This window comes from Oreochromis aureus, linkage group 15 (assembly GCF_013358895.1).
Source record: "Oreochromis aureus strain Israel breed Guangdong linkage group 15, ZZ_aureus, whole genome shotgun sequence".
In the NCBI taxonomy this organism is placed as follows: domain Eukaryota; kingdom Metazoa; phylum Chordata; class Actinopteri; order Cichliformes; family Cichlidae; genus Oreochromis; species Oreochromis aureus.
In genome coordinates this window covers 3095215-3118641 of record NC_052956.1, presented here as the reverse complement: position 1 = coordinate 3118641, position 23427 = coordinate 3095215, and the positions used below count along the sequence as shown (strand labels likewise).

The 23427-nt window shown below is 39.8% G+C and overlaps 2 protein-coding genes across 3 annotated transcripts; both read right to left on the bottom strand.

Moving 5' to 3' along the window:
- Positions 1-12: 12 nt before the first annotated feature.
- On the bottom strand, positions 13-23022 carry LOC116332193 (cholesterol 24-hydroxylase-like). Of its 2 annotated transcripts, none has more exons than XM_039599382.1 (15): positions 22899-23022; positions 22751-22828; positions 5976-6057; positions 5605-5678; positions 5121-5207; positions 4823-4961; positions 4628-4738; positions 4369-4531; positions 4176-4241; positions 3545-3617; positions 3163-3247; positions 2968-3078; positions 1235-1323; positions 1041-1107; positions 13-952 (listed from the first exon to the last, which is right to left on the bottom strand). In XM_039599382.1, exons 1-15 carry the CDS (start codon positions 22934-22936, stop codon positions 800-802), a joined length of 1416 nt encoding a protein of 471 aa, XP_039455316.1. In that variant the 5' UTR covers positions 22937-23022; the 3' UTR covers positions 13-799. The 2 variants fall into 2 exon arrangements, with proteins under 2 accessions (XP_039455316.1, XP_039455315.1); XM_039599381.1 differs by lacking the exons at positions 22751-22828; positions 22899-23022 and adding exons at positions 6336-6413; positions 6484-6724.
- On the bottom strand, positions 8481-15335 carry LOC116332210 (cholesterol 24-hydroxylase-like). The gene is made up of 15 exons (XM_039599385.1): positions 14702-15335; positions 14544-14621; positions 14359-14440; positions 14088-14161; positions 13512-13598; positions 13198-13336; positions 12970-13080; positions 12711-12873; positions 11800-11865; positions 9909-9981; positions 9741-9825; positions 9284-9394; positions 8982-9070; positions 8803-8869; positions 8481-8695 (listed from the first exon to the last, which is right to left on the bottom strand). The coding sequence occupies exons 1-15, from the start codon at positions 14848-14850 to the stop codon at positions 8546-8548; spliced, it is 1524 nt and encodes a 507-aa protein (XP_039455319.1). The 5' UTR covers positions 14851-15335; the 3' UTR covers positions 8481-8545.
- Positions 23023-23427: the final 405 nt, after the last annotated feature.

Sequence of the window (23427 nt, the reverse complement as noted above, 5' to 3'; positions counted from 1 at the left end):
GACTACGCCTCATGACTTTTATTCTTTATTATTAAATGAAGCACAGATGTATTGTGTACTTTTAATGGCCGTGATTTCTTTGACAATACTTGAGCATTGAAAAGTTGGGCTGTTTTATTGAAATAAGCCCCCAAAATATTTATTTAGTTAAAAAACAAAAATATTTTAACCTATAAAATGACAGTAGGTTTTAGCTACATGCGTATTTAATTAAGTATTAAAAAAATATTACCATCTGTGTTTAAACGAGAGACAACTTCTGAGAGAGTTCTTTTTCTGAACATTGAATTTAAACAGCTTTTTAAAAGCCAGAAGTCTCTGCAAGATCTCAGCGCCCCCATGTGGACACTGTCCGTAAATGCATTAACACAGCAAATCGGGTACACAATCACTGCATAGCACAAAAATATAAAACAGTTGTTTCCAAATGATTTCCAATTACATAAAACGTTAATATTTAGCACTTACATATTAGTGTTGTAGGCACAAAGGGGTCTGTGGTTATGAAAAAAAAAAGTCACGACACACCGTTATATGATGAGTCTGTGCAAGATTAAGCAAACAAGTGCAAATGGTATTAAACCTAGCTGTCCGCCTCAAAAAATTTCCAATATGCTCTATATTGTGAAAAATAATTATCACCATCATTTCATATGGCTTTACCATGTAATTCATATCTGATACTGTTTTTATTATAACAATTTATTTTTTTAATCACAGCTTTTAGGCAGGAGTAAAGATCAACACAGTTTTACCCTATAAACCACTATGATTTCTTTTTATGTAAAGTACTTTAAGATCATTTATTTTTGTAATCCCTGTGATTCAAAGTGCACAACACTCCACTCTTTGGTCTGAGCGTGCCAGCATCCAGGATGTCAAAGGTCTGTCCCGGGACAAGAGTGAAGTCAAACCTCTGGAGCAGTTTGGCCATCACCACTTTAGCCTCCATCTTTAAAAAAGCAAAAGAACCCACAGAGATGAGTCAGTGTGTTTATAGGTGAGCGGGTCTTCATGTTGACTTATACTGTCATCCTCACCTGAGCAAAGTTCTGTCCCAGACACGAGCGAGGACCGAGGGCAAAGGGGTAGTAGCAGTAATAAGGCCTAGTTGAACAGATAAGAGGCAGCCTCAGTTACTGTGATCCATTTAACTGATTTAGTCTGAGATAATAAAGTGTGTGCAAAGCTGAAACGTAATAAAGTCAGCATGGTGAAACAGTGTGTTCCTTACTTGGGAGCATCTGGGTGAAATCTGTCGGGATCAAATCTCAGTGGATCCTTGAAGAATCTCTCCAGTCTCCCGCTCACATAGGAGCTGAACTGAATATGAAAATAGTTAATTTCACATTTTAATCATAAATGTATTTGTACTTGCTTAAATAAGACCTCATATGTTATGTTTTTCTGACAACTTTGTGACAATTTTGTTTATATGTACACTACCAGTTAAAGGTTTGGACACTTCTTATTTTCTTTATTATGTTTTTTCTTTTTTTTCATGACTATTTACATTGTAGATTCTCACTGAACACATCAAAACTGTGAATCAACACATATGGCATTATGTAGTAAACAAAAAAAAAAAAAAAAGTGAAATAACTCAAAACATGTTTTATATTTTAGATTCTTCCAAATAGCCACCCTTTGCACTCCTGGCATTCTCTCGATGAGCTTCATGAGGTCATCGCCTGAAATGTTTTTCCAACAGTCTTGAAGGAGTTCCCAGAGATGCTGAGCACTTGTTGACCCTCTTGCCTTCACTCTGCAGTCCATCTCATCCCAAACCATCTCGATTGGTCAGGTGACATCTGGTGCAGCACTCCATCACTCTCCTTCTTGGTCAAATAGTCCTTAAATAGCCTGGAGGTGTGTTTGGGGTCATTTTCCTGTTGAAAAATAAATGATGGTCCAACTGAACACAAACTGGATGGGATGGCATGTCACTGCAGGATGCTGTGGTAGCCATGCTGGTTCAGTGTGCCTTCAATTTAGAATAAATCCCCAACAATGTCACCTGCAAAGCCCCCCACACCATCACACCTCCTCCTCCATGCTTCATGGTGGGAAGCACGCATGTAGAGACCATCCGGTTGCATTTTCTGCGTCACACAAAGACACAGCAGGTGGAACCAAAGATCTCAAATTTGGACTGATCAGACCAAAGCACAGATTTCCACTGATAAATGTCCATAACTTGTGTTTCGTGGTCCAAACAAATCTTATGCTTGTTGCTTTTCCTTAGTCGTGGTTTCTTAGCAGCTATTTGACCATAAAGGCCTGATTCACACAGTCTCCTCTGAACAGTTGATGTAGAGATGTGTTTGCTACTGGAACTCTGTATGGCTCTAATCTGAGGTGCTGTTAACTTGCTGATTCTGAGGCTAGTGACTCGGATGAGTTTATCCTCAGCAGCAGAGGCGACCCTTGGTCTTCCTTTCCTGGTGCAGTCCTCATGTGAGTCAGTCTCGTTGTAGCACTTGCTGATCTTTGAATGTGTCCCCAAGTGTAGTCACAAAGTTTTAGCAATTTTCCAGACTGACCTTCAGTTCTTAAAATAATGAAGGACTGTCATTTTTTCTTTACTTAGAATTCACATTACGGCGAGAACCAATCAGCATAGGGCTGTCAGCTGTGTTCCGACCTGACTTCTGCACAACACAACTGATTATCCCAACTCTATTAAGGCGGCAAGAAATCCCACAAATGAACCCTGACAAGGCACACCTGTGAAGTGAAAACCACTTCAGATGACTACATCATGAAGCTCACTGAGAGAAGGCCAAGAGTTTACAGCGCTGTCAACAAAGTTAAGGGTGGCTACTTTCAGGAATCTATAAAACATATTTAGAGTTTTTTTTATTTTCTTTGCTACATAACTCCATATATCTTGCTTCATATATTTGATGTCTTCAGTATGTAGTTATCATTTAGAGCTACAAACATATTAAAAAGAAAATGGCTCACAATAACATTAAATCCCCCGGGTATGTGGATACCATCAATCACCATGTCTTCAGCAACATCACGAGACGTGCCCGGAGCTGGGGGGTAAATTCTCAGAGTCTCTTTTAGCACCTGAAGGAAGATTACAATGAGTGGTGCACACTTTGGGTGAGTTATTAAAATAAATAAATAAACAAATAAGTGTACCACGTGTACCTGTGACAGGTAGACCAGCTCTCCTAAGTCATCATAGCTTATGTCACGTTTCATCCCAATGACATCATCGACCTCTTTCTTTGCTCTAAGAAATAAAAATACAATTTAGAAACATGATGTTTGATATTTGGATGGATCAAATTAGAAGAACTTGTTTTCACACAACGGGTTGACAATCAGATCTGAGGGACACACTGATTGTAAGAACTGGGATCAGACTGACTGTACAACAACTGTGTCACGGCAAGAAGATTTCTGAAGATCTCACAGACTTTTGTTTGTTTAAGTCCTCTTTATTTTTAGGACCTTGTAGGTTCAATCAGATGATGTTTCAGGTTATATTCATGCAAAAATATAGAAAATGTTCTGTTTGACTTCTTACTTCTCCAGTATTTCAGGATGTCTTCCAAGCGCCATGATGCAAAAAGCCAGTTGATTGGCTGTTGTTTCTTGGCCTAAAATGTTACCAGTTTGTCAATAATGCATCAGAATATTACTTCAAAAGGAAACAGCCATGCAACTCTCACTCAAGAGGTTGTATTCCTAATTTCTACATCACAAGTCTTTGAGTCTTAAAAAGCCCAGTTAAGTTAAAATCAATAACATCATTATGTAACAAAAATAGATCATATGTTTCTTTTACTTTGTTGCTATTTTATTCATTTACAAATGTTATCGTCCTGGTCACAAAACAAAGTTTGAAAAGAGTAATAAAAATGTATTTTTTTTACATTTGAGACAAACAGTCAGTAACACAGGAACTAGAGTTGTGTGACACAGTGTGTGTGGAGATATTATGCAGCCTCTCTGGATAAGCATATATCAGTATGCTCTACCATTAACATTAAACTGCAGCACACAGCAGCAGGATACAAATTCACACAGACACCAGTGACCATATTGTGTAAAACTGAAAATCAAACGGACTCTTCAGCACAGTGAGCTTCGTCTCACGCTACAAAGAAGCTTCCAGCTGCATTTCACACATCAAAGCTGAAACAACAGAGACTCACCTGCAATGAAGAATGTCACAAAATTGTCCAGCATGAATTCTTCATCTTCTTCAGTCATGTTTTCCTCTGAAATGAGAAGAGAATGGACATATACATTGATATTTAACATTTTTGTTTTCTTTACTTTGTCTCATCACAAAGACACTAAAATATTGCTCTTATCTAACCAAATGTGAAATTTGGGGGCTACAACCTTGGCTTGCAGTTTTGATGATTTGTGTCAGGATGTCTTTGGGGACCTCGTCACCGTTTTGCATGGCGGTCTTTCTCTCACCGATCCACTTGGCTCCAGTTGTACGGAGCAGGCGGCACGCTTCCCTCACCTCATTGACGTATCCTCTGTTCTTTGGATTGTACTGGAATGGCAGACTGAAGGGTTTAGCATGGCATTCTGACAACAATGTTCTTGGCAGACATATTAACATACATAATAACAAACACTGAAGTAATACCTCAAAAAATATGTCACTAAGGTAGGGAACCATTCCTTTCAGACATGTCTCAATGGCTTTAGGGAAAGGTGAACTATTCTTCAAGAGGTCCAAGTCCACCCCAAAGGCAACCTGATATTTATCAACATAAGACATGCACAGTCATTCACTTACACGTAGAAGATGATTGTAGCCTTTATAACTGTAATATAATACCTTAGCAATAACATCCAGGGTGACACAGTTGACAAGCTGAAGCATATTAGCTTCTTTTTTACTGTCAGCAAGCTCTGCAAGTTTATCCATCAGTTTCTCTGCCCTCTCATTGAAGGTTCCCATTAGACCTCTCAGATACCTGGAAAAAACAAAGGTTTGAGACACAGGAACAGCAATTAAAGGACAGGACTAAATCAACAATAGTGATTTATATCCAGTATGACTGTAAATACTGGATATAAACAGGGAGCTCAACAGACACTTTATTCTGGCACGTTGCTATAATTCCATAACTCACAGGCTGCTGAACGCAGGGTCCATGATGCGTCGCTGTTTGTACCACCGCTCATGATCCCGTGCTGTTACCAGGCCATCACCAAAAAATCTTGAAAAAAGGAAAATGATTTACAAATAGCTAAGCGATAGTAATATAGCAGAATAATGAAATAATAAAAACAAACAAATTATAGCAACCCATTCACCCTCTCTCCTGACAGGTGAGCAGGTGCCTGATACTGGCAATCAACACCGTCCCAACCAAACACAAAAATATTATGGAATAAGTTTCATCACAAGCACCAACCCCTTAAACATTACTGTCAGAAAATGTCATCATCATAAATTCATACATGGCCCCTATAATACGATCACTGAGGTCCGGAGTTAAACAACCTGCACTAAGATGTGAAGCAAGGAGAGTTTCACAACATGGTAATACTGTTGAGTTTTATTCATTATGAGTAATAAAGTATGGACATAACTACAATGAAGTGATACATCACCTTTGACCAAACAGGTAGAAGAGTCTTTTGTAGACAGATTTATCCTTGGGGTACTTTGGGGACATCAGGATTTCCTGAAACCAGAAACAAAATGACACTAAAGTTTGATAAAGAAGAAGAGGGCGTTAAATGTGAACAAGTCCCAAAAAGGCCAGTAGCTGGCACTGTTTATTAGCAGGGACCTCTGCCAACAGTATTCATGGGTGCACTTTCACACACAACAGGTTTATTGCACTGTAGTCATTTTAAACTGACACAGCAGAGATACACAGGTACTGCTAATCACAATAATTCACAGATTCACAGAAATAGACCCTTTATTAATGACACATGTGTACTGATGTGAAAACAGTCAGGTGACGAGTGTTTACCTTGGTGGCCTCTGGACAGTACGTACACAGTGTAACGTAGTGAAGCACATTTAACCTGTAAACAGGTCCATACTTCTCGGCCCTGCAGGTGACATCTTAATTAAACCTTTTAAAGGCGTATGATATTAATAACAAGATTCTGAAAGCTGGTATTACAAAGAGTACAGTAAGTACTGTAATGTATTTGTTACATAGGCAGAAATTAACAGGCAATTAGCGGCAAAATATGCTGTGAAAAAAGGAAACTGCATTCAGTTCAATACGGCCAGGCTAGCTAGCATTGGCTGGCAGCAGTCCCAAACACTGGCTATATATTGTGCTAGCTTTCCTGCATAAAAACATTGTTTGCGCTCAACTTACCACTCCAGAAATTTGTCGTGCATAACTCCGTCATTTTTCATCGCCTTCAACATCGTTGGTGAGTGTCCAAGGAAAAAACTGAGGAGGAAACAGCGAGTTACTCTCAAGTAATGTCCGCATACCTGCTTCAGCCGACGACTTTTCCTACCTGTCCCTCGGCGGCCCGGGGATGTGGTCATACTTCATATGAATGTATTTAATGTACAAGCAGTAGCCAAGAAACGCAATGACGAGCAGAAAGAAGAGAAACGTCAGTGCCCGAGCAGCCAGGCTCAGAAGTAGGCTGGAAACTGCCATTCTGGAAATGGTTGTCCTTTCAGTTAGAAAGTCCACGGTGAGATAAAAACAGCGAGCCTGTCATCAGCGACTCTTAAGACGGAAGTAGCGTACGTAGTTCAGAACATTAGGACGACACTCCATCACAATATCCCACTTAAACTTGGGATACCGATATGTTAGGAAGCAGAAACCATAGTGAATCCATTTCAGCTGCTTTGGTGCAAATGAAAGTAACAAAAGGTTCACTGGAGATGCAACAACAAGAAAACCTCTTGAAAGGTAAATGGCTTTGCAGCTGGAGCTCTGCAATGCACTCCTCATCGCTCCTAGCCCTTTAAAGCTAAGCGTATTGTATTTGATACATATGTTTTTGTGAGTTTTTGAGACTTCTACATCATCACCGTGACCTTTATTTACCCTCAAAAAAATGATACAAATTGCATGACAAAGTTTTAATGACCAAGTCAAAGGAGTTTGCAAAGAAAAGCGTCTGGACTTCTTTAAGTTGCTTGAAGACGTTTCACCTCTCATCCGAGAAGCTTCTTCAGTTCTAAGGTCAAATGGCCGAGAGTCCCAGATTTAAACCCAGTGGGAGTATCCCCCCAAGGAGGGACAAAGGACCCCCTGGTGATCCTCTAATCACATGCACCAAGGTGTGAAAGCGGGTGTGGGACCTAATCAGCCAAGGTTTCGGGTGAGCTCATTGTGAAACCTGGCCCCACCTTGTCATGTGAATTCCTGAGGTCAGATGGCCCAGGATGTGAGTGGGCGTTAAGGCGTCTGGGGAGGGAACTCAAAACTGGATTATAGATGGCAGACAGTTGGTGTCGTAAACCACCGCCTCTGTTCAAAGATGGTCGCTCACAGTGGACATAGATGGCCTCTTTCACTCCTCTTTCAAACCATCTGTCCTCTCTGTCCAATATGTGAACGTTGGCATCCTCGAAAGAGTGACCTTTATCCTTAAGATGCAGATGGACTGCTGAGTCTTGTCCTGTGGAGGTGGTTCTTCTCCTTGGGGGGATACTCCCACTGGGTTTAAATCTGGGACTCTCGGCCATTTGACCTTAGAACTGAAGAAGCTTCTCGGATGAGAGGTGAAACGTCTTCAAGCAACTTAAAGAAGTCCAGACGCTTTTCTTTGCAAACTCCTTTGACTACGATGACCTGGATGACTGAGAACCTTCACAGACATATTTTAATGACCAAGTTGCAAAAATATGGCTAATGTAGCAAATGTGATACAATTTAAACTCATATGCAGATTAAAATTTGATATTTTTATACATGTTGTCTAAAAGGTCAACAAACACTCCCTTATCAAAAAATTAAAGATTTCTGGCAGTTATTTCATGGTTCAGGTTTTAAAGGGCTAGTTTTGCTTTCTGCTGGCGGCTTTGTTACTACTGGCAGGATTAGATTATGAGCTCCTGATGAGATTATTGACAGATGTTGTCCTGATTCATCCAGGCACCCTGCCAAAAGTTCAGGGTTTGATACAGGCATTTTAAAGGAGTTTTACATGTGTTTAAATGGCCATAAAAGTGATTACCAGCCAAAAAGTGAGACCATCAGTGAGCTCTGTGGTGCTATTGATTTAGAGTCATATACTTGTGATGCATTTCTCACACACGGATATTTGCAATGTTGAGGTTGTACACAGTAAGAAAAATGGTTTTCACTGAAGCTCCATCAGCACATCTTCAATTCTCACAGCAATGACAGAGCTACATTAAAGTAAAGAGAATATTAAAGTCAGTGATCATCAGAAAAAAAAAAAAAGAAAAAAAAACACAAAACAATTTTCATTAATGTTTTTTTTAAATAAAAATATTTATTATATCAAATTCACATTAATGCTTTTAGTATATGTTTTTTGTTTGCATTAGTATTTTTCTTCTATGCTCTACTACGACTTATGTGACGTTGCCTTATTTTCTGTAATCCCTGTGATTCAAAGAGCACAACACTCCACTCTTTGGTCTGAGCGTGCCAGCATCCAGGATGTCAAAGGTCTGTCCCGGGACAAGAGTGAAGTCAAACCTCTGGAGCAGTTTGGCCATCACCACTTTAGCCTCCATCTAAAAAAACAAAAGAAAACAACAAAACAAACAAAAAACAGCGCCCACAGAGATGAGTCAGTGTGTTTATAGGTGAGCGGGTCTTCACATTATTTAGCCATACTCACCTGAGCAAAGTTCTTTCCCAGGCACGAACGAGGACCGAGGGAAAAAGGGTAGTAGCAGTAATAAGGCCTTGTTGAACAGATAAGAGACAGCCTCAGTTACTGGACTGTTTTCGTCTTTAGATAATGACCAAAAGAGAAGAATAAAACATGTCAGCATGGTGAAACAGTGTGTTCCTTACTTGGGAGCATCTGGGTGAAATCTGTCTGGATCAAATCTCAGTGGATCCTTGAAGAATCTCTCCAGTCTCCCGCTCACATAGAAGCTGAACTAAACATTAGAACAGTTTATTTATTATTTATCTCGATTCCAGGTAACTTTTTTAAAGGACTTTTAAGCTGGTGGGGGGCTGTTTGGGTTCTGTTTGAGTAAGTGATTAGATAGAAGCATACGCCTCTATTTTAATATATATATATATATAGAGAGAGAGATCTATCTTCAAAGCAGAAGGTATTAAAACATATTTAAAATTACACAACTCACAAGAGCAATAAATCCTCCAGGTATGTGGATACCATCAATGACCATGTCTTCAGCAATATGACGAGATGTGCCCGGAGCTGTGGGGTACATTCTCAGAGTCTCTTTTAACACCTGGGGGAAGATTACAGGAAAACCTGTGATGTGTTAGTCCTCGTAGGGAAATTACTCCTCTGCATTTAACCCATTCACCCAGTGAATGCAGGGGAGCAGTGGTACCTTGCTCAGGGGTACCTCAGGGTAGCCAGTCGGTTCAGATTTGAACCCCCGACCTTCCGGTCGTGGGGCCACCACACTACCTACTGAGCTATCCCTGCCTGTAAACAGGTCTTGTGTCATAACCCACAAGTATAAGAGAGTAGGTTAACTGTTGATGCAGCTTTTCATTGTTAGTTTACGAACTTTGATTTTTAATCTTATGGATTCACACTAAAAACATTACCACAATTGCCACATGTACCTGTGACAGGTAGACCAACTTGCCCAGGTCATCGTAGCTTATTTCATGTTTCATCCCAATAACATTGTCCACTTCTTTCTTTGCTCTGAGAAATGAGAAAACTCCATCAGAAACCAAAGTTCACTTGTTCTAATGGAAACTGTTATGTGCTATATTTTGACTTCTTACTTCTCCAGTATATCAGGATGTCTTCCAAGTTCCATGATGCAAAAAGCCAGCTGATTGGCTGTTGTTTCTTGGCCTGAAATAGCACAAATGTTTTAAAATTGAATCACAATACCACCTTAAAGTGAACCAACTCACTTAAGCGGTTGTATTCTTATTATCGACACAAATCTGTTGACTGAAAAATTAAGTGAAAGCAGTTCCAACATAAACTATATATAAAAGACGCTGCTGTTTTTCCATTGCTTAGCCGTTTTGAAACTAGAGGTCACAGTCAGAATGTAGATCTGACAGCGTAAACAAGAACACTGATCTTTTCCTCATGAACGTCCAAAGACACCATAAATAAATGTCCATACAAAGACAACATTATAAACAATGTAGCTTTAAGGCATTGCAATACATGTGTCACTTTTCAGACCTAGAAACTATTAGTCTTTATGGACCAACTAGGTTCTGGACTTCATGACCAACAGTCTGTGAGGATCCACAATGTCTCCTCATCTTCCATAGTCCTCAGCACTGGCTCCCCTCAGGGCTGTGTGCTAAGACCCCTCCTGTTCACGCTGATACATATGACTGCTCACTTAACCACCCTGGCTGTCATATTGTAAAGTTTGCGGACGACAGCTGTGGTGGAATGCATCACAAACAACGACGAGACCAGCTACAGGAAGGAGGTGGAACACTTGGAGGATTGGTGCGGGAAAAACAATCTCTGCTTAAATGGGAAGAAGACGAAGGAAATGATTGTGGACTTCAGGAGGGGAAGAGACACACACACACACACACACACACACACGTCGGAGGTTCTGCAGTTGAAGTAGTAGCCAGCTACAAGTACCTGGGTATGCACCTGGATAACAACCTTACCTGGAAAAACAACACTTCCTGTCTGATCAGGAAGGCACACCAGAGGCTCTGCTTCCTGAGGCAGTTGAGGCGTGCGAGACTTGAAAGCTCAGTCCTCAGCTCCTTTTATAGATGTGCAGCGGAGAGTGTTCTGTGCTCTGGCACAGCGGTCCCCAACCTTTTTTGTCTCACAGACCGGTTTATGCCCGACGATATTTTCATGGACCGGTACGAGGCCCGGGGGTTGGGGACCGCTGCTCTGGCATCAATGTGTGGCACGGAAACCGCACTGTGGCAGAAGAAAGCCCTACAGAGGGTGGTGAGGGCTGCACAGAGTTGTCGGAGGCAGCCTCCCAACCATCACAGAAATATACACCTGATGCAGGAAGAGGGCCACCTGTATCATGAAGGACCCCACTCACCCAGCACACACTCTTTGTTCCACTCCCCTCAGGCAGGAGGCTGAGGAGCATTTAATGCAAAACCACCAGACTGAGAAACAGCTTCATTCCAGAAGCTGTGAGACTTCAATACATAATGGACAAGAAACTGCTACTGTAGCGCCTTAATCACTACTGATACTTTGCTGCTAAAATATTTATACCTACACTTCTATATCTATACTCTATACTGTTACTCAGGTTGCTGCACTTCTCTTATTTGTATACTTTATTACTATTTGGTACCATTTTATTACTTGTCATTCTGTTTTTATGGAAAACCGGGACCGTGGGTACATAATTTCGTTCCACCTCATGTAAACATGCGATGAGAATGACAAAGCTTCCTTGAATTTCCATCTTTTATATACAGTCTTTTGTAATGTACACAGCTCATTTAGTCAGTAATTTATGTTCGTGTGTACTATATGCATGTTGTGAATAACTAGATCAAAAATTGCCAATAAATACAATTATATAAAAATTCACACTAAAGCTTGTGACCATGACGTAACTATGCGAGCTGCAGGAGCCTGTCACTGGAGGAGGGACGGCTCTGTCACAGCATTGTAAACATTAAAGCTGAAATAGCAGAAACTCACCAGCAATGAAGAATGTCACTAAATTGTCCAACATAAACTGTTCATCTTCCTCAGTCATGCTTTTCTCTGAAATAATAAGAACATTGACATGTTAATTAATATTTGATTTCTTTGTCTATGTCCTGTACTTACAAGCCCCGCATTTAAAAATGATCAGTCATGTATTTATATTCTGCCTCCATTCATAAACAGATACAAACAAACCTCCATGGCTAATACGATGGTAGGATGATAAACATTTAATTTATTGAATATTTTAGAGATTCCTTTGGTCCAGCAGCTGGAAAAAAAATATTATTATTCATGTTCATTTGACCAGCTTAAGAAATAATTACCTTGTAAGTAAATTTCAGTAGTAAGTACAGGAATGGAGACAAATCATACTGCAAGTGATTTTAAGTACAGTAACAAAGTAGCGCACAATTTCATTTTAATTTCACTGTAAAACAATATTTTCCCATCTTACATTTTAAGTGCACAGGCTGCATTATGGAGTGGATTAATCTGGACTTTACATATTTATTTCTTACATCTTTACATGTTAATGTGCATGACCAATGTTATATTATTCAATTATCCTTTTATTTTACCGCGAGCAAGAAAAAAAAAGCTGTATAAAAATAACAAAGTAGTAAACTTACTAAGAATTAAGAATAACTGAGTAAGGGATTAAGCAAACAAACAACAAAACACACAAGAGCTACTGCAGCAGGCTGCCACGCAGCAGGCTGCCACGCAGCATGGCGCCGTCCCACACACTGAGAATGTGATGTCTTTTCATTGATCTTCATTGTATTTCTTTACTCTGTGTAATATTGATAGTGGTTTAAGATCTGTTCTATCCTGACAAAAAGATTCTTTATTATTGCTCTTATCCAGTCAAATCAAATTTCAAATTTAGGGACTACAACCTTGGTTGGCAGTTTTGAGGATTTGTGTCAGGATGTCCCTGGGAACCTCGTCACCGTTTTCAATGGCGATCTTCCTCTCGTGGATCCACTGAGCTCCAGTTGTACGCAGCAGGCGGCACGCTTCCCTCACCTCATTAATATACGATCTGTTCTTTGGATTGAACTGGAATTGCAGATTGAAGAATTTAACACGTCACACTGTTAACAAGGCTTTTGTCAAACATCATACTAAACAAAAAAGAATCTAAATCTCGAATACCTCAAAAAATATGTCTCTAACATGGGTAACCATTCCTTTCAGACATGTCTCAATGGCTTTAGGGAGAGGTGAAGTATTCCTCAGCAGGTCCAAGTCCACCCCAAAGGCAACCTGAAATTTATCAAGAAAAAAAAAAGTATACACAAATACACACACACACACACACACACACACACACACACACACACACTTACTTCAGAAGCTGTAAAACTGACTGTAATATAATACCTTAGTAATAACATCCAGGGTGACACAGTTGACAAGATGAAGCATATTAGCTTCTGTTTTACTGTCAGCAAGCTCTGCAAGTTTATCCATCAGTTTCTCTGCCCTCTCATTGAAGGTTCCCATTAGACCTCTCAGATACCTGGAAGTAATGATAGCTTTAGACGGAGAAGCAGCACATCCAGGACATCCCAACAAACTATCACAGAAATTCATTAAAGGATAATGTTGCACAGAAAAAAGGAAAATGTTTCCAACCCTGGATAAGTGGTTAATCAAGGAGACCGTTGTGTCTTTTTGTAACAACTGAAACTCACAGGCTGCTGAACGCGGGGTCTATGATCCGGCGCTGTTTGTACCACTGCTCATGATCCCGTGCTGTTACCAGCCCATTGCCTAAGAGCCTTCAAAGAAGACAGTTGAGATCATACTTTTTCACAAATTTGAAAAAATAAGGGTTTAAACAGTTTGGCATTGTAAGTCAGTTGATTTTTACTTTGTTAAACTAACATTACAGGATAGTATTATACCCGTCTTAATATTAGTAAAAGGAATTGAACAAATCACAGTATCACAAAGCTCACGTCTACCACTAAATATTGGTAAATGAATGCAAGTCACACACACTGGTATCTGCTGATATCAGCCTTATTTGACTGATACCAACCAAACTCAAAAAAGTGTGGGGGGGGTTAGGGTGTTTTTACCGTGGACAGGTCACCATCCTGTTAATCTAACCTCTGCTCAGAGAGAACCCAAGCAGACACATGGAGAACATGCCCACGCAGAAAGGCCGGGCCGGATGGTGGATTTAAACCCAGGTCTTTCTTGCTAACTCTCCCCTTGAATTAGTGTATCCTTAAAAAAATTAAAAGCGACTGAAGCAGACTGACCTTTGACCAAACAGGTTGGCAAGTCTCTTGTAAGAAAATGTATCCTTGGAGTACTTTGACGACATCAATATTACCTGAAGCCAGAAGCAAAACGACAGAAAAACATTGAACAGAAAGTTGACTTAATGCGAATTTTATCAAGAGTTATGCTTATTGATACAAAACAAACTTCACTATTTCACACTCTGAGGTTAAGTGCAGGATTTGTACTAAGCGCGTCCACGAGCGCACTTTCATACTATTTTTGGGGAATGCTGTTGTAGCCGTTTACCTTTGTTGCCTCTGGACACGACACAGACACTAGAACATAATGAAGAGCATTTATCCTGCACACAGGCCCATACTCCTCTGCCCTGTAAACGACATGCTGTCATTTAAATGATACGTTTAAACATCATTACTGACACTCACGTGCCATTTTCAACTGCACAAAAACCCAGTTTTGACTTAACTTACCACTCCAGGAATTTTTCGTGCACATTTCCGCCATTTTTTAATATCCTTGAAAACGTCGGCGATTGTCCGAGGAGAAAACTGGGGAGAAGGGTTTTAAATTAACAAAATCGGTCTCACATAATGTCAGCACAAGTGTTTCACCCAACGACTTTACCTACCTGTCCCTCGGTGGACCGGGTATGTGGTCATATTTCATATGAATGTGTTTAACGTACAAGCAGTATGCAAGAAACGCAACGATAAGCAGAAAGAAGAGAAATGTAAGAGCCTGGGGTGCCAAAGTTAGAAGTGTGCTGAAAACTGCCATCCTGATGGTTGTCCTTTCTGTTAGGAAGTCCGCTGCGGATAACGCCGCAAAAGGTCCCTCTTTTAAGACCGAGAGGCGACACAAAGGGGCCTCAGGGGGTCACAAGCTGATGTACTCTTAATGGGAAGGTTGTGTCAAGAAGGGCATCCGGCAAAAAATCTGTGCCAAATCAAACATGCATATCCACCCACTGCTGTGTAAACAAATGAGCTGTTCCTCAAGCACTCCAAGACTAACAGTTAATGCAACACTTGATCATTGCACTGTGGCACAAGGTCAGGTAAATTTCAGGGATATAGATCAGTCTGTCCATTCAGAAAATAGAAACCACTTTTTTTTCTCCAAATGAGGAAGTAGGATACATGTACTCTAATTAATTCCTTGCTAAAGCACACTTCAAGCAGGACAGTGTACAGAGACACACCAAATAATCAAAGCTGTCAAATTACTTCTTCTTCTTCTCAGCTCCAACAATAGCTGTGCTCTGGTGCTCAAACAAATAGTACTGCACCTCTGATTGCGTCTCCATGTCACCTGCTATGGAATAAATAAAAGTGGGAACAGGTGCACTGGAGAGGCAACAAAAAGACAACCCCCACAATGGGTTAAGGAAACAGTCCATTGCTCTCTCTTTATCTTTCCTGACTGACTTTTCTCTAGTTTTAGGGTCCTCATCACTACAATAGGGCATGCTCCTGCAACACAGCAGTAAATGCATTTGAAATGAGCCATTCTCACAATGTGTGCTTCCCACTGGGCCGACAACTGTAGATATTAGTGTTTTTCCATGGCCTGATGGAACATGTTCTAAACCTGTGTGACGTCATCTAGCTCATCCTGTTAAAAGGAATATATCAATTTAAGAAAAGTGCATACATACCTGCCTTAAAAAGTAGAAAATTATAGCATTTACACAGTTTTCATTTTATTTACATCCCTGGTCCTCTTCATTTCTCTCATTCCTTCGCTCCATTCCCTCAGCCTTTGCTTAGAAACCCACCATCAAAGTATTTGTTTATAGTTTATAGTTCAGGCCAAGCTAAAAGAAAACAAAAGTAGCAGTTCTCCATCACGCTGGTTATTTCAGAGGTTTCAAGACTGACTCAGAGGGATTCAGGGTTCAAAACTCATTTTACTGTCATTCAGCACTACCTCAGGAAACCAATGCAGAAGGAAAATATGTTGCATGAGGTCACATAAAAACACAAAAAACCTCATTACAAAGTTTAAAAAGAGGCAAGTGTGATACATAAATAAATGTAAAATATCAAAACAGTGCTGCATATTTGAAAACACAAATAAAAATGATTCAATTATTGCACAAGAGAACCGATGAGCTGATTGCACTGAAAATTCTTTCTTGACAGATTTGTAGTCTAATAATCTACAAAATAGCAGCTGTTTCTGTGCTGTGCAACAGTCTGATGGTGGTTGGAAAGAAGCTTCCACAGAACTGCAATGACCTGCAACTCTACGTTACTGTCTGCCTGAAAGCAGGAGTGAGAACAGACTGTGGTCGGGGTGTGAGGTGTCCTGATAAGGGTTTTTTTGCAGCGTTGTTTGGCCAGGCCCTAAATAGATGGCAGGGTGACTCCACTTGTCCTCGTTCTCGTGCTAGAGATATGCTGCTTGTCAGCAAACTCTCAGCGGTGCCTCTTTAGGAGGTGGTGAGAACATCTGGACTCAGATGTGACCTTTTCAGCCTTTCTTGAGAAGTGAGGTAGTGTGCAGGGACAGACCGTGCATCACATCAACTCCCAGGAATTTCATGTGCTCCATGCTCTCTGCTGCGGTGTCGTTGATGTAGAAAAGTCTGAACGAGGGCGGTTTCATCCTGAAGTCAGTCACCAGTTCCTTGGTTTTATTCACATTCAGGAGAAGGTTGTTGTTGCTGATCCACTTTGTGAAAAGCTCCACTATGGCCCTGCACTGGCTCACATCGCTGTCCCGGATCAGACCCACGACTGTTGTATTCTCCACCTACTTAATGTGATTCATACCAAACTTTGCGCAACAATTGTGCCATCATGTCACGGCTATAGTCATTTAAGCAGGTGACTGAGGGTTTCTTTGGCACTGGGGTGATGTGATTTGTAGCAGGATGGCACAGCATCTTGGAAGTACACAGACTTAAACTAAAAAATTCTGTGGGATCTCAAAATTTATTTTAATTTCCATAACATGCAGCATTTTTAAGAAAATCTTGAATGCTATGCAGGCACAAAAGGTTCCTTGGCTCACTGGTTATTAAAAAAAAGTCACTACATCAAACTATGTGATGATTTTGTGCAAGATTAAATGCCAAGTGCAAATGGCATTATACCCAGCACGCCCCATAATTTTACCATATATATTATTGTAATGAAGACATAAGAATAATTACAGTCATTTCATAAGAATTTACAGTGTAGTTCATACATGACACAATTTTTTCTTTAAATTCAATTTTTTTAAATCACAAGTTTTAGACGGGAATATAAATCAAATCAATCAGTTTTACCCTTTAAAACAGAGGTGTCAAACATGAGGCCCGGGGGCCAAATTGGCCCATGGACATTAATATTACAGCAATGAAATTCAGTCGTAAATAAACAATTTAATGACAGAAAAGTTCCTATTTTTCACCATCTACTATAGAAATTTTAGGGTTTTTTGTTATTGTAAAAACAAAAACAGCAACAAAAACAACAACAACAAAAACAACAAGTCCTCAGTAAAACAAAATTTAAAAAAGAAGAGAAAATCCATTCTGTTCTTGACAATGATCTTTTTACACATTTATTTCTACAATTTAGACTCAGAGTTGTGCTGATTTCAGTTACTAAAGAAGCATTTCTTAATCATATAGAAAAACTGAGACTGTTGAAACTGTACTTCTTCTTTCTGCTTATATTAATATATCTCAGGTACCAAAAATAGACCACTTTTTATGTAAAGTACTTCAAGATCATTTATTTTTGTAATCCCTGTGATTCAAAGTGCACAACACTCCACTCTTTGGTCTGAGCGTGCCAGCATCCAGGATGTCAAAGGTCTGTCCCGGGACAAGAGTGAAGTCAAACCTCTGGAGCAGTTTGGCCATCACCACTTTAGCCTCCATCTAAAAAAACAGAACAGCGCCCACAGAGATGAGTCAGTGTGTTTATAGGTGAGTGGGTCATCATGTTGACTTATACTGTCATCCTCACCTGAGCAAAGTTCTGTCCCAGACACGAGCGAGGACCGAGGGCAAAGGGGTAGTAGCAGTAATAAGGCCTTGTTGAACAGATAAGAGGCAGCCTCAGTTACTGTGAACCATTTCACTGATTTAGTCTGAGATAATAAAGTGTGTGCAAAGATGAAACGTAATAAAGTCAGCATGGTGAAACAGTGTGTTCCTTACTTGGGAGCATCTGGGTGAAATCTGTCTGGATCAAATCTCAGTGGATCCTTGAAGAATCTCTCCATTCTCCCGCTCACATAGGAGTTGAACTGAATATGAAAAGATTTAATTTCACATTTTAATCATAAATATATTTGTTTGCAAATTTGAAATAGTAGAATAACAGTTGACCTGTTTTGTTAATATTTTTGGTGCCAATTTCTTTTATACATATAAACCTGAAACTCGATTTCTCTTTTAGAGCTACAAACATGTTAAGAAGAAAAATAACTCACAAAAACACTGAATCCTCCGGGTATGTGGATACCATCAATCACCATGTCTTCAGCAACATCACGAGATGTGCCCACAGCTGTGGGGTAAATTCTCAGAGTCTCTTTTAGCACCTGAAGGACGATTACAATGAGAGGGTAACCCCGCCCCCGACATACACACACGCACACACACAAAACATATTAAGGATTGTACATTAATACTTGTTATTGTGAAAACTGTTGTCGAAACCATACTGAAATTAACCAGATAAATATTTTATATAAAGAGAGCGAGAGTATGCAAATGGCTAACAAACAGCCATTATAATTCATCATACATTGAGAATAGCAGACAAATCAACAATACACCTCGTCCAATTAATGGCTAATTAATATTATACTGAACACAGTACAAAAAATTCAATAAGCCACATCAGCGTCTACTGTTTACTATCATAGCCAGGTGGCTAACAAAGGTAAACAGAAGTTTTCCCAATCCCTACTAATGCATGTTATCTTGTTTCAGGATATAGCCCTAGTTTGTTGGTTTGTTTTTATTTTGTTTTATTTTGCGAGCTGGTTATTAGATGCCGCTCTAGCCAGCCAGAGAATCCCCTGCTGCCCCGCCCCTCTCCTCCCTGTGTGGCAAGCAGCAAATGGGCAATAGAAAACTGATCGGTGCCCATGCAATCCCCAAAATGCGCTGGCATGATGTCGGGGCAGTGTGGGTGCGAGCAACTTTTTTGTCGATGCCATGATGCCACCACCACCACGATGCTGCCCTGGACAACTGCCCATGTTGCTCATATCAAAAACCACCACCGCATGCTGTAACATAAAAATGTGTCCTTTTACCCCCATTAAGGAAAAGATTTTGACATGACACTGATGTGTGAGTTTCAGAGCACCGGTACTAATTTTTTATTGACAAAACTAAGCAACCTTAATAATCACTTAGACACTGGCAGACACAAATGCACAAAAAAGTTATTAAAATAAATAAAGAAATAAATGTACCTGTGACAGGTAGACCAGCTCTCCTAAGTCATCATAGCTTATGTCACATTTCATCCCAATGACATCATCGACCTCTTTCTTCGCTCTAAGAAATAAAAATACAATTTAGAAAACCAAAAATTTTTGATGTTTGATATTTGGATGGATCAAATTAGAAGAAGTTACTTTCACACAACGGGTTGACAATCAGATCTGAGGGACACACTGATTGTAAGAACTGGGATCAGGCTGACTGTACAACAACTGTGTCACGGCAAGAAGATTTCTGAAGATCTCACAGACTTTTGTTTGTTTAAGTCCTCTTTACTTGTAGGACGTTGTAGGTTCAATCAGATGATGTTTCAGGTTATATTCATGCAAAAATATAGAAAATGTTCTGTTTGACTTCTTACTTCTCCAGTATTTCAGGATGTCTTCCAAGCTCCATGATGCAAAAAGCCAGTTGATTGGCTGTTGTTTCTTGGCCTAAAATGTTACCAGTTTGTCAATAATGCGTCAGAATATTACTTCAAAAGGAAACAGCCATGCAACTCTCACTCAAGAGGTTGTATTCCTAATTTCTACATCACAAGTCTTTGAGTCTTAAAAAGCCCAGTTAAGTTAAAATCAATAACATCATTATGTAACAAAAACAGATCTGTGACACAGTGTGTGTGGAGATATTATGCAGCCTCTCTGGATAAGCATATATCAGTATGCTCTACCATTAACATTAAACTGCAGCACACAGCAGCAGGATACAAATTCACACAGACACCAGTGACCATATTGTGTAAAACTGAAAATCAAACGGACTCTTCAGCACAGTGAGCTTCGTCTCACGCTACAAAGAAGCTTCCAGCTGCATTTCACACATCAAAGCTGAAACAACAGAGACTCACCTGCAATGAAGAATGTCACAAAATTGTCCAGCATGAATTCTTCATCTTCTTCAGTCATGTTTTCCTCTGAAATGAGAAGAGAATGGACATATACATTGATATTTAACTTCTCCTGGTTTCCACCATTACTTACAAACCACATGCACCATACTGAGAAGGCATCAAAACCTGCGGGTCACATTTGTTTTATTTACTTTGTCTCATCACAAAGACACTAAAATATTGCTCTTATCTAACCAAATGTGAAATTTGGGGGCTACAACCTTGGCTTGCAGTTTTGATGATTTGTGTCAGGATGTCTTTGGGGACCTCGTCACCGTTTTGCATGGCGGTCTTTCTCTCACCGATCCACTTGGCTCCAGTTGTACGGAGCAGGCGGCACGCTTCCCTCACCTCATTGACGTATCCTCTGTTCTTTGGATTGTACTGGAATGGCAGACTGAAGGGTTTAGCATGGCATTCTGACAACAATGTTCTTGGCAGACATTAACATACATAATAACAAACACTGAAGTAATACCTCAAAAAATATGTCTCTAACATAGGTAACCATTCCTTTCAGACATGTCTCAATGGCTCTAGGGAAAGGTGAACTATTCTTCAAGAGGTCCAAGTCCACCCCAAAGGCAACCTGAAATATCAAGACATGGATGGACATACACTCACACTTACAACATGCTCAGAAACTGGATAAAAATAAATAGAAAAATAAAAGCTTGTGCCTTCATCAGAATTAAAAACAAACAAACAAACATGTTGCATCTGTAAAACTGACTATGATACCTTACTAATAACATCCAGGGTGACACAGTTGACAAGATGAAGCATATTAGCTTCTGTTTTACTGTCAGCAAGCTCTGCAAGTTTATCCATCAGTTTCTCTGCCCTCTCATTGAAGGTTCCCATTAGACCTCTCAGATACCTGGAAAAACAAAAGTTTGAGACACAGGAACAGCAATTAAAGGATCATCAACAATACTGATTTATATCCAGTATGACTGTAAACACTGGATATAAACAGGTAGCTCAGCAGACACTTTATTCTGGCACGTTGCTATAATTCCATAACTCACAGGCTGCTGAACGCGGGGTCCATGATGCGTCGCTGTTTGTACCACTGCTCATGATCCCGTGCTGTTATCAGGCCATTTCCAAAGAACCTGAAAAAATATTGAGAGAATGACTTAAAAATAGCAAAATATGATTGCAACACAAATAATTTTCACTCTGTAAAGTCAGGAGTTCAACACATTACATTGTCACAAAGCATGCTTTGTATTATTTAGTCAGAAGTTTTTCAGGGCATAAATGTTAAGTTTCATGTAATTTAAATGAACAGAATCAACTTTCTCATACACTGTGAAACTTCCCCACCAATTATTATAGCATTTATGAGTGGATGTATATTTTGCCTCCTTTACAGATTCAAGAAAATCCTATATAAATACTAACTGCACAATCATTCCCCTGAAAAAGAACAGTTTAAAGAAATAATTAAAGCCCAAAATTACCATGACATTGACATGATGTGAATGTAATCTGGCATCAATGCAGTTTTATTCAAGGAGAGTTTCACAACACGGTAATATGAGTATTATGAAAGTATGGACATAACTACAATGAAGTGATACATCACCTTTGACCAAACAGGTAGAAGAGTCTTTTATAGGCAAACTTATCCTTGGGGTACTTTGGGGACATCAGGATTTCCTGAAACCAGAAACAAAATGACACTAAAGTCTGATAAAGAAGAAGAGGGCGTTAAATGTGAACAAGTCCCAAAAGGCCAGTAGCTGGCACTGTTTATTAGCAGGGACCTCTGCCAACAGTATTCATGGGTGCACTTTCACACACAACAGGTTTATTGCACTGTAGTCATTTTAAACTGAAACAGCAGAGATACACAGGTACTGCTAATCACAATAATTCACAGATTCACAGAAATAGACCCTTTATTAATGACACATGTGTACTGATGTGAAAACAGTCAGGTGACGAGTGTTTACCTTGGTGGCCTCTGGACAGTACGTACACATTAAAACGTAGTGAAGCACATTTATCCTGTAAACAGGTCCATACTTCTCGGCCCTGCAGGTGACATCTTAATTAAACCTTTTAAAGGCGTATGATATTAATAACAAGATTCTGAAAGCTGGTATTACAAAGAGTACAGTAAGTACTGTAATGTATTTGTTACATAGGCAGAAATTAACAGGCAATTAGCGGCAAAATATGCTGTGAAAAAAGGAAACTGCATTCAGTTCAATACGGCCAGGCTAGCTAGCATTGGCTGGCAGCAGTCCCAAACACTGGCTATATATTGTGCTAGCTTTTCTGCATAAAAACATTGTTTGCGCTCAACTTACCACTCCAGAAATTTGTCGTGTATAATTCCGTCATTTTTCATCGCCTTCAACATCGTTGGTGAGTGTCCAAGGAAAAAACTGAGGAGGAAACAGCGAGTTACTCTCAAGTAATGTCCGCATAACTGCTTCAGCCGACGACTTTTCCTACCTGTCCCTCGGCGGCCCGGGGATGTGGTCATACTTCATATGAATGTATTTAATGTACAAGCAGTAGCCAAGAAACGCAATGACGAGCAGAAAGAAGAGAAACGTCAGTGCCCGAGCAGCCAGGCTCAGAAAGTAGGCTGGAAATGTCCCTGCCATCCTGTGAAATGGTTGTCCTTTCAGTTAGAAAGTCCACGATCAGATAAAAACAGCGAGGCTGTTATCAGTGACTCTGTTCAGAACATTAACCCTTTATTTACCAAGTATCATACAGGCCGCCTGGACTTATTTGGTATTGTTTGGCATTTTGGCTGTAAAAGGGACAGAAGTCATACTATAAGTGAATGCGTTTGCCCGTTTTTTGGAAAAACCTCAGCTTTCAGTATCTGGCAGTCATTTTACAATATTGTATTGTTATGACAATGAGTAACAATAAAGATAAACGGACTGTTTTTTCAGATTTATTGTTAAGTAGAAACATGAACATAATGCAACACAACATCAACTTTAAATATGAACTATACTAAATATAT

Coding starts and splice junctions, on each gene's coding strand:
- LOC116332193 (XM_039599381.1), bottom strand. CDS start 6,632: ATGGCAGTTTCCAGCCTACTTCTGAGCCTGGCTGCTCGGGCACTGACG. Junction 4,739..4,822: donor CCCTGGATGTTATTGCTAAG/GTATTATATTAC, acceptor GATAAATATCAG/GTTGCCTTTGGGGTGGACTT. Junction 4,532..4,627: donor TTAGTGACATATTTTTTGAG/GTATTACTTCAG, acceptor CTGCCATTCCAG/TACAATCCAAAGAACAGAGG.
- LOC116332210 (XM_039599385.1), bottom strand. CDS start 14,850: ATGGCAGTTTTCAGCACACTTCTAACTTTGGCACCCCAGGCTCTTACA. Junction 13,337..13,511: donor GACCCCGCGTTCAGCAGCCT/GTGAGTTTCAGT, acceptor CATTACTTCCAG/GTATCTGAGAGGTCTAATGG. Junction 13,081..13,197: donor CCCTGGATGTTATTACTAAG/GTATTATATTAC, acceptor GATAAATTTCAG/GTTGCCTTTGGGGTGGACTT.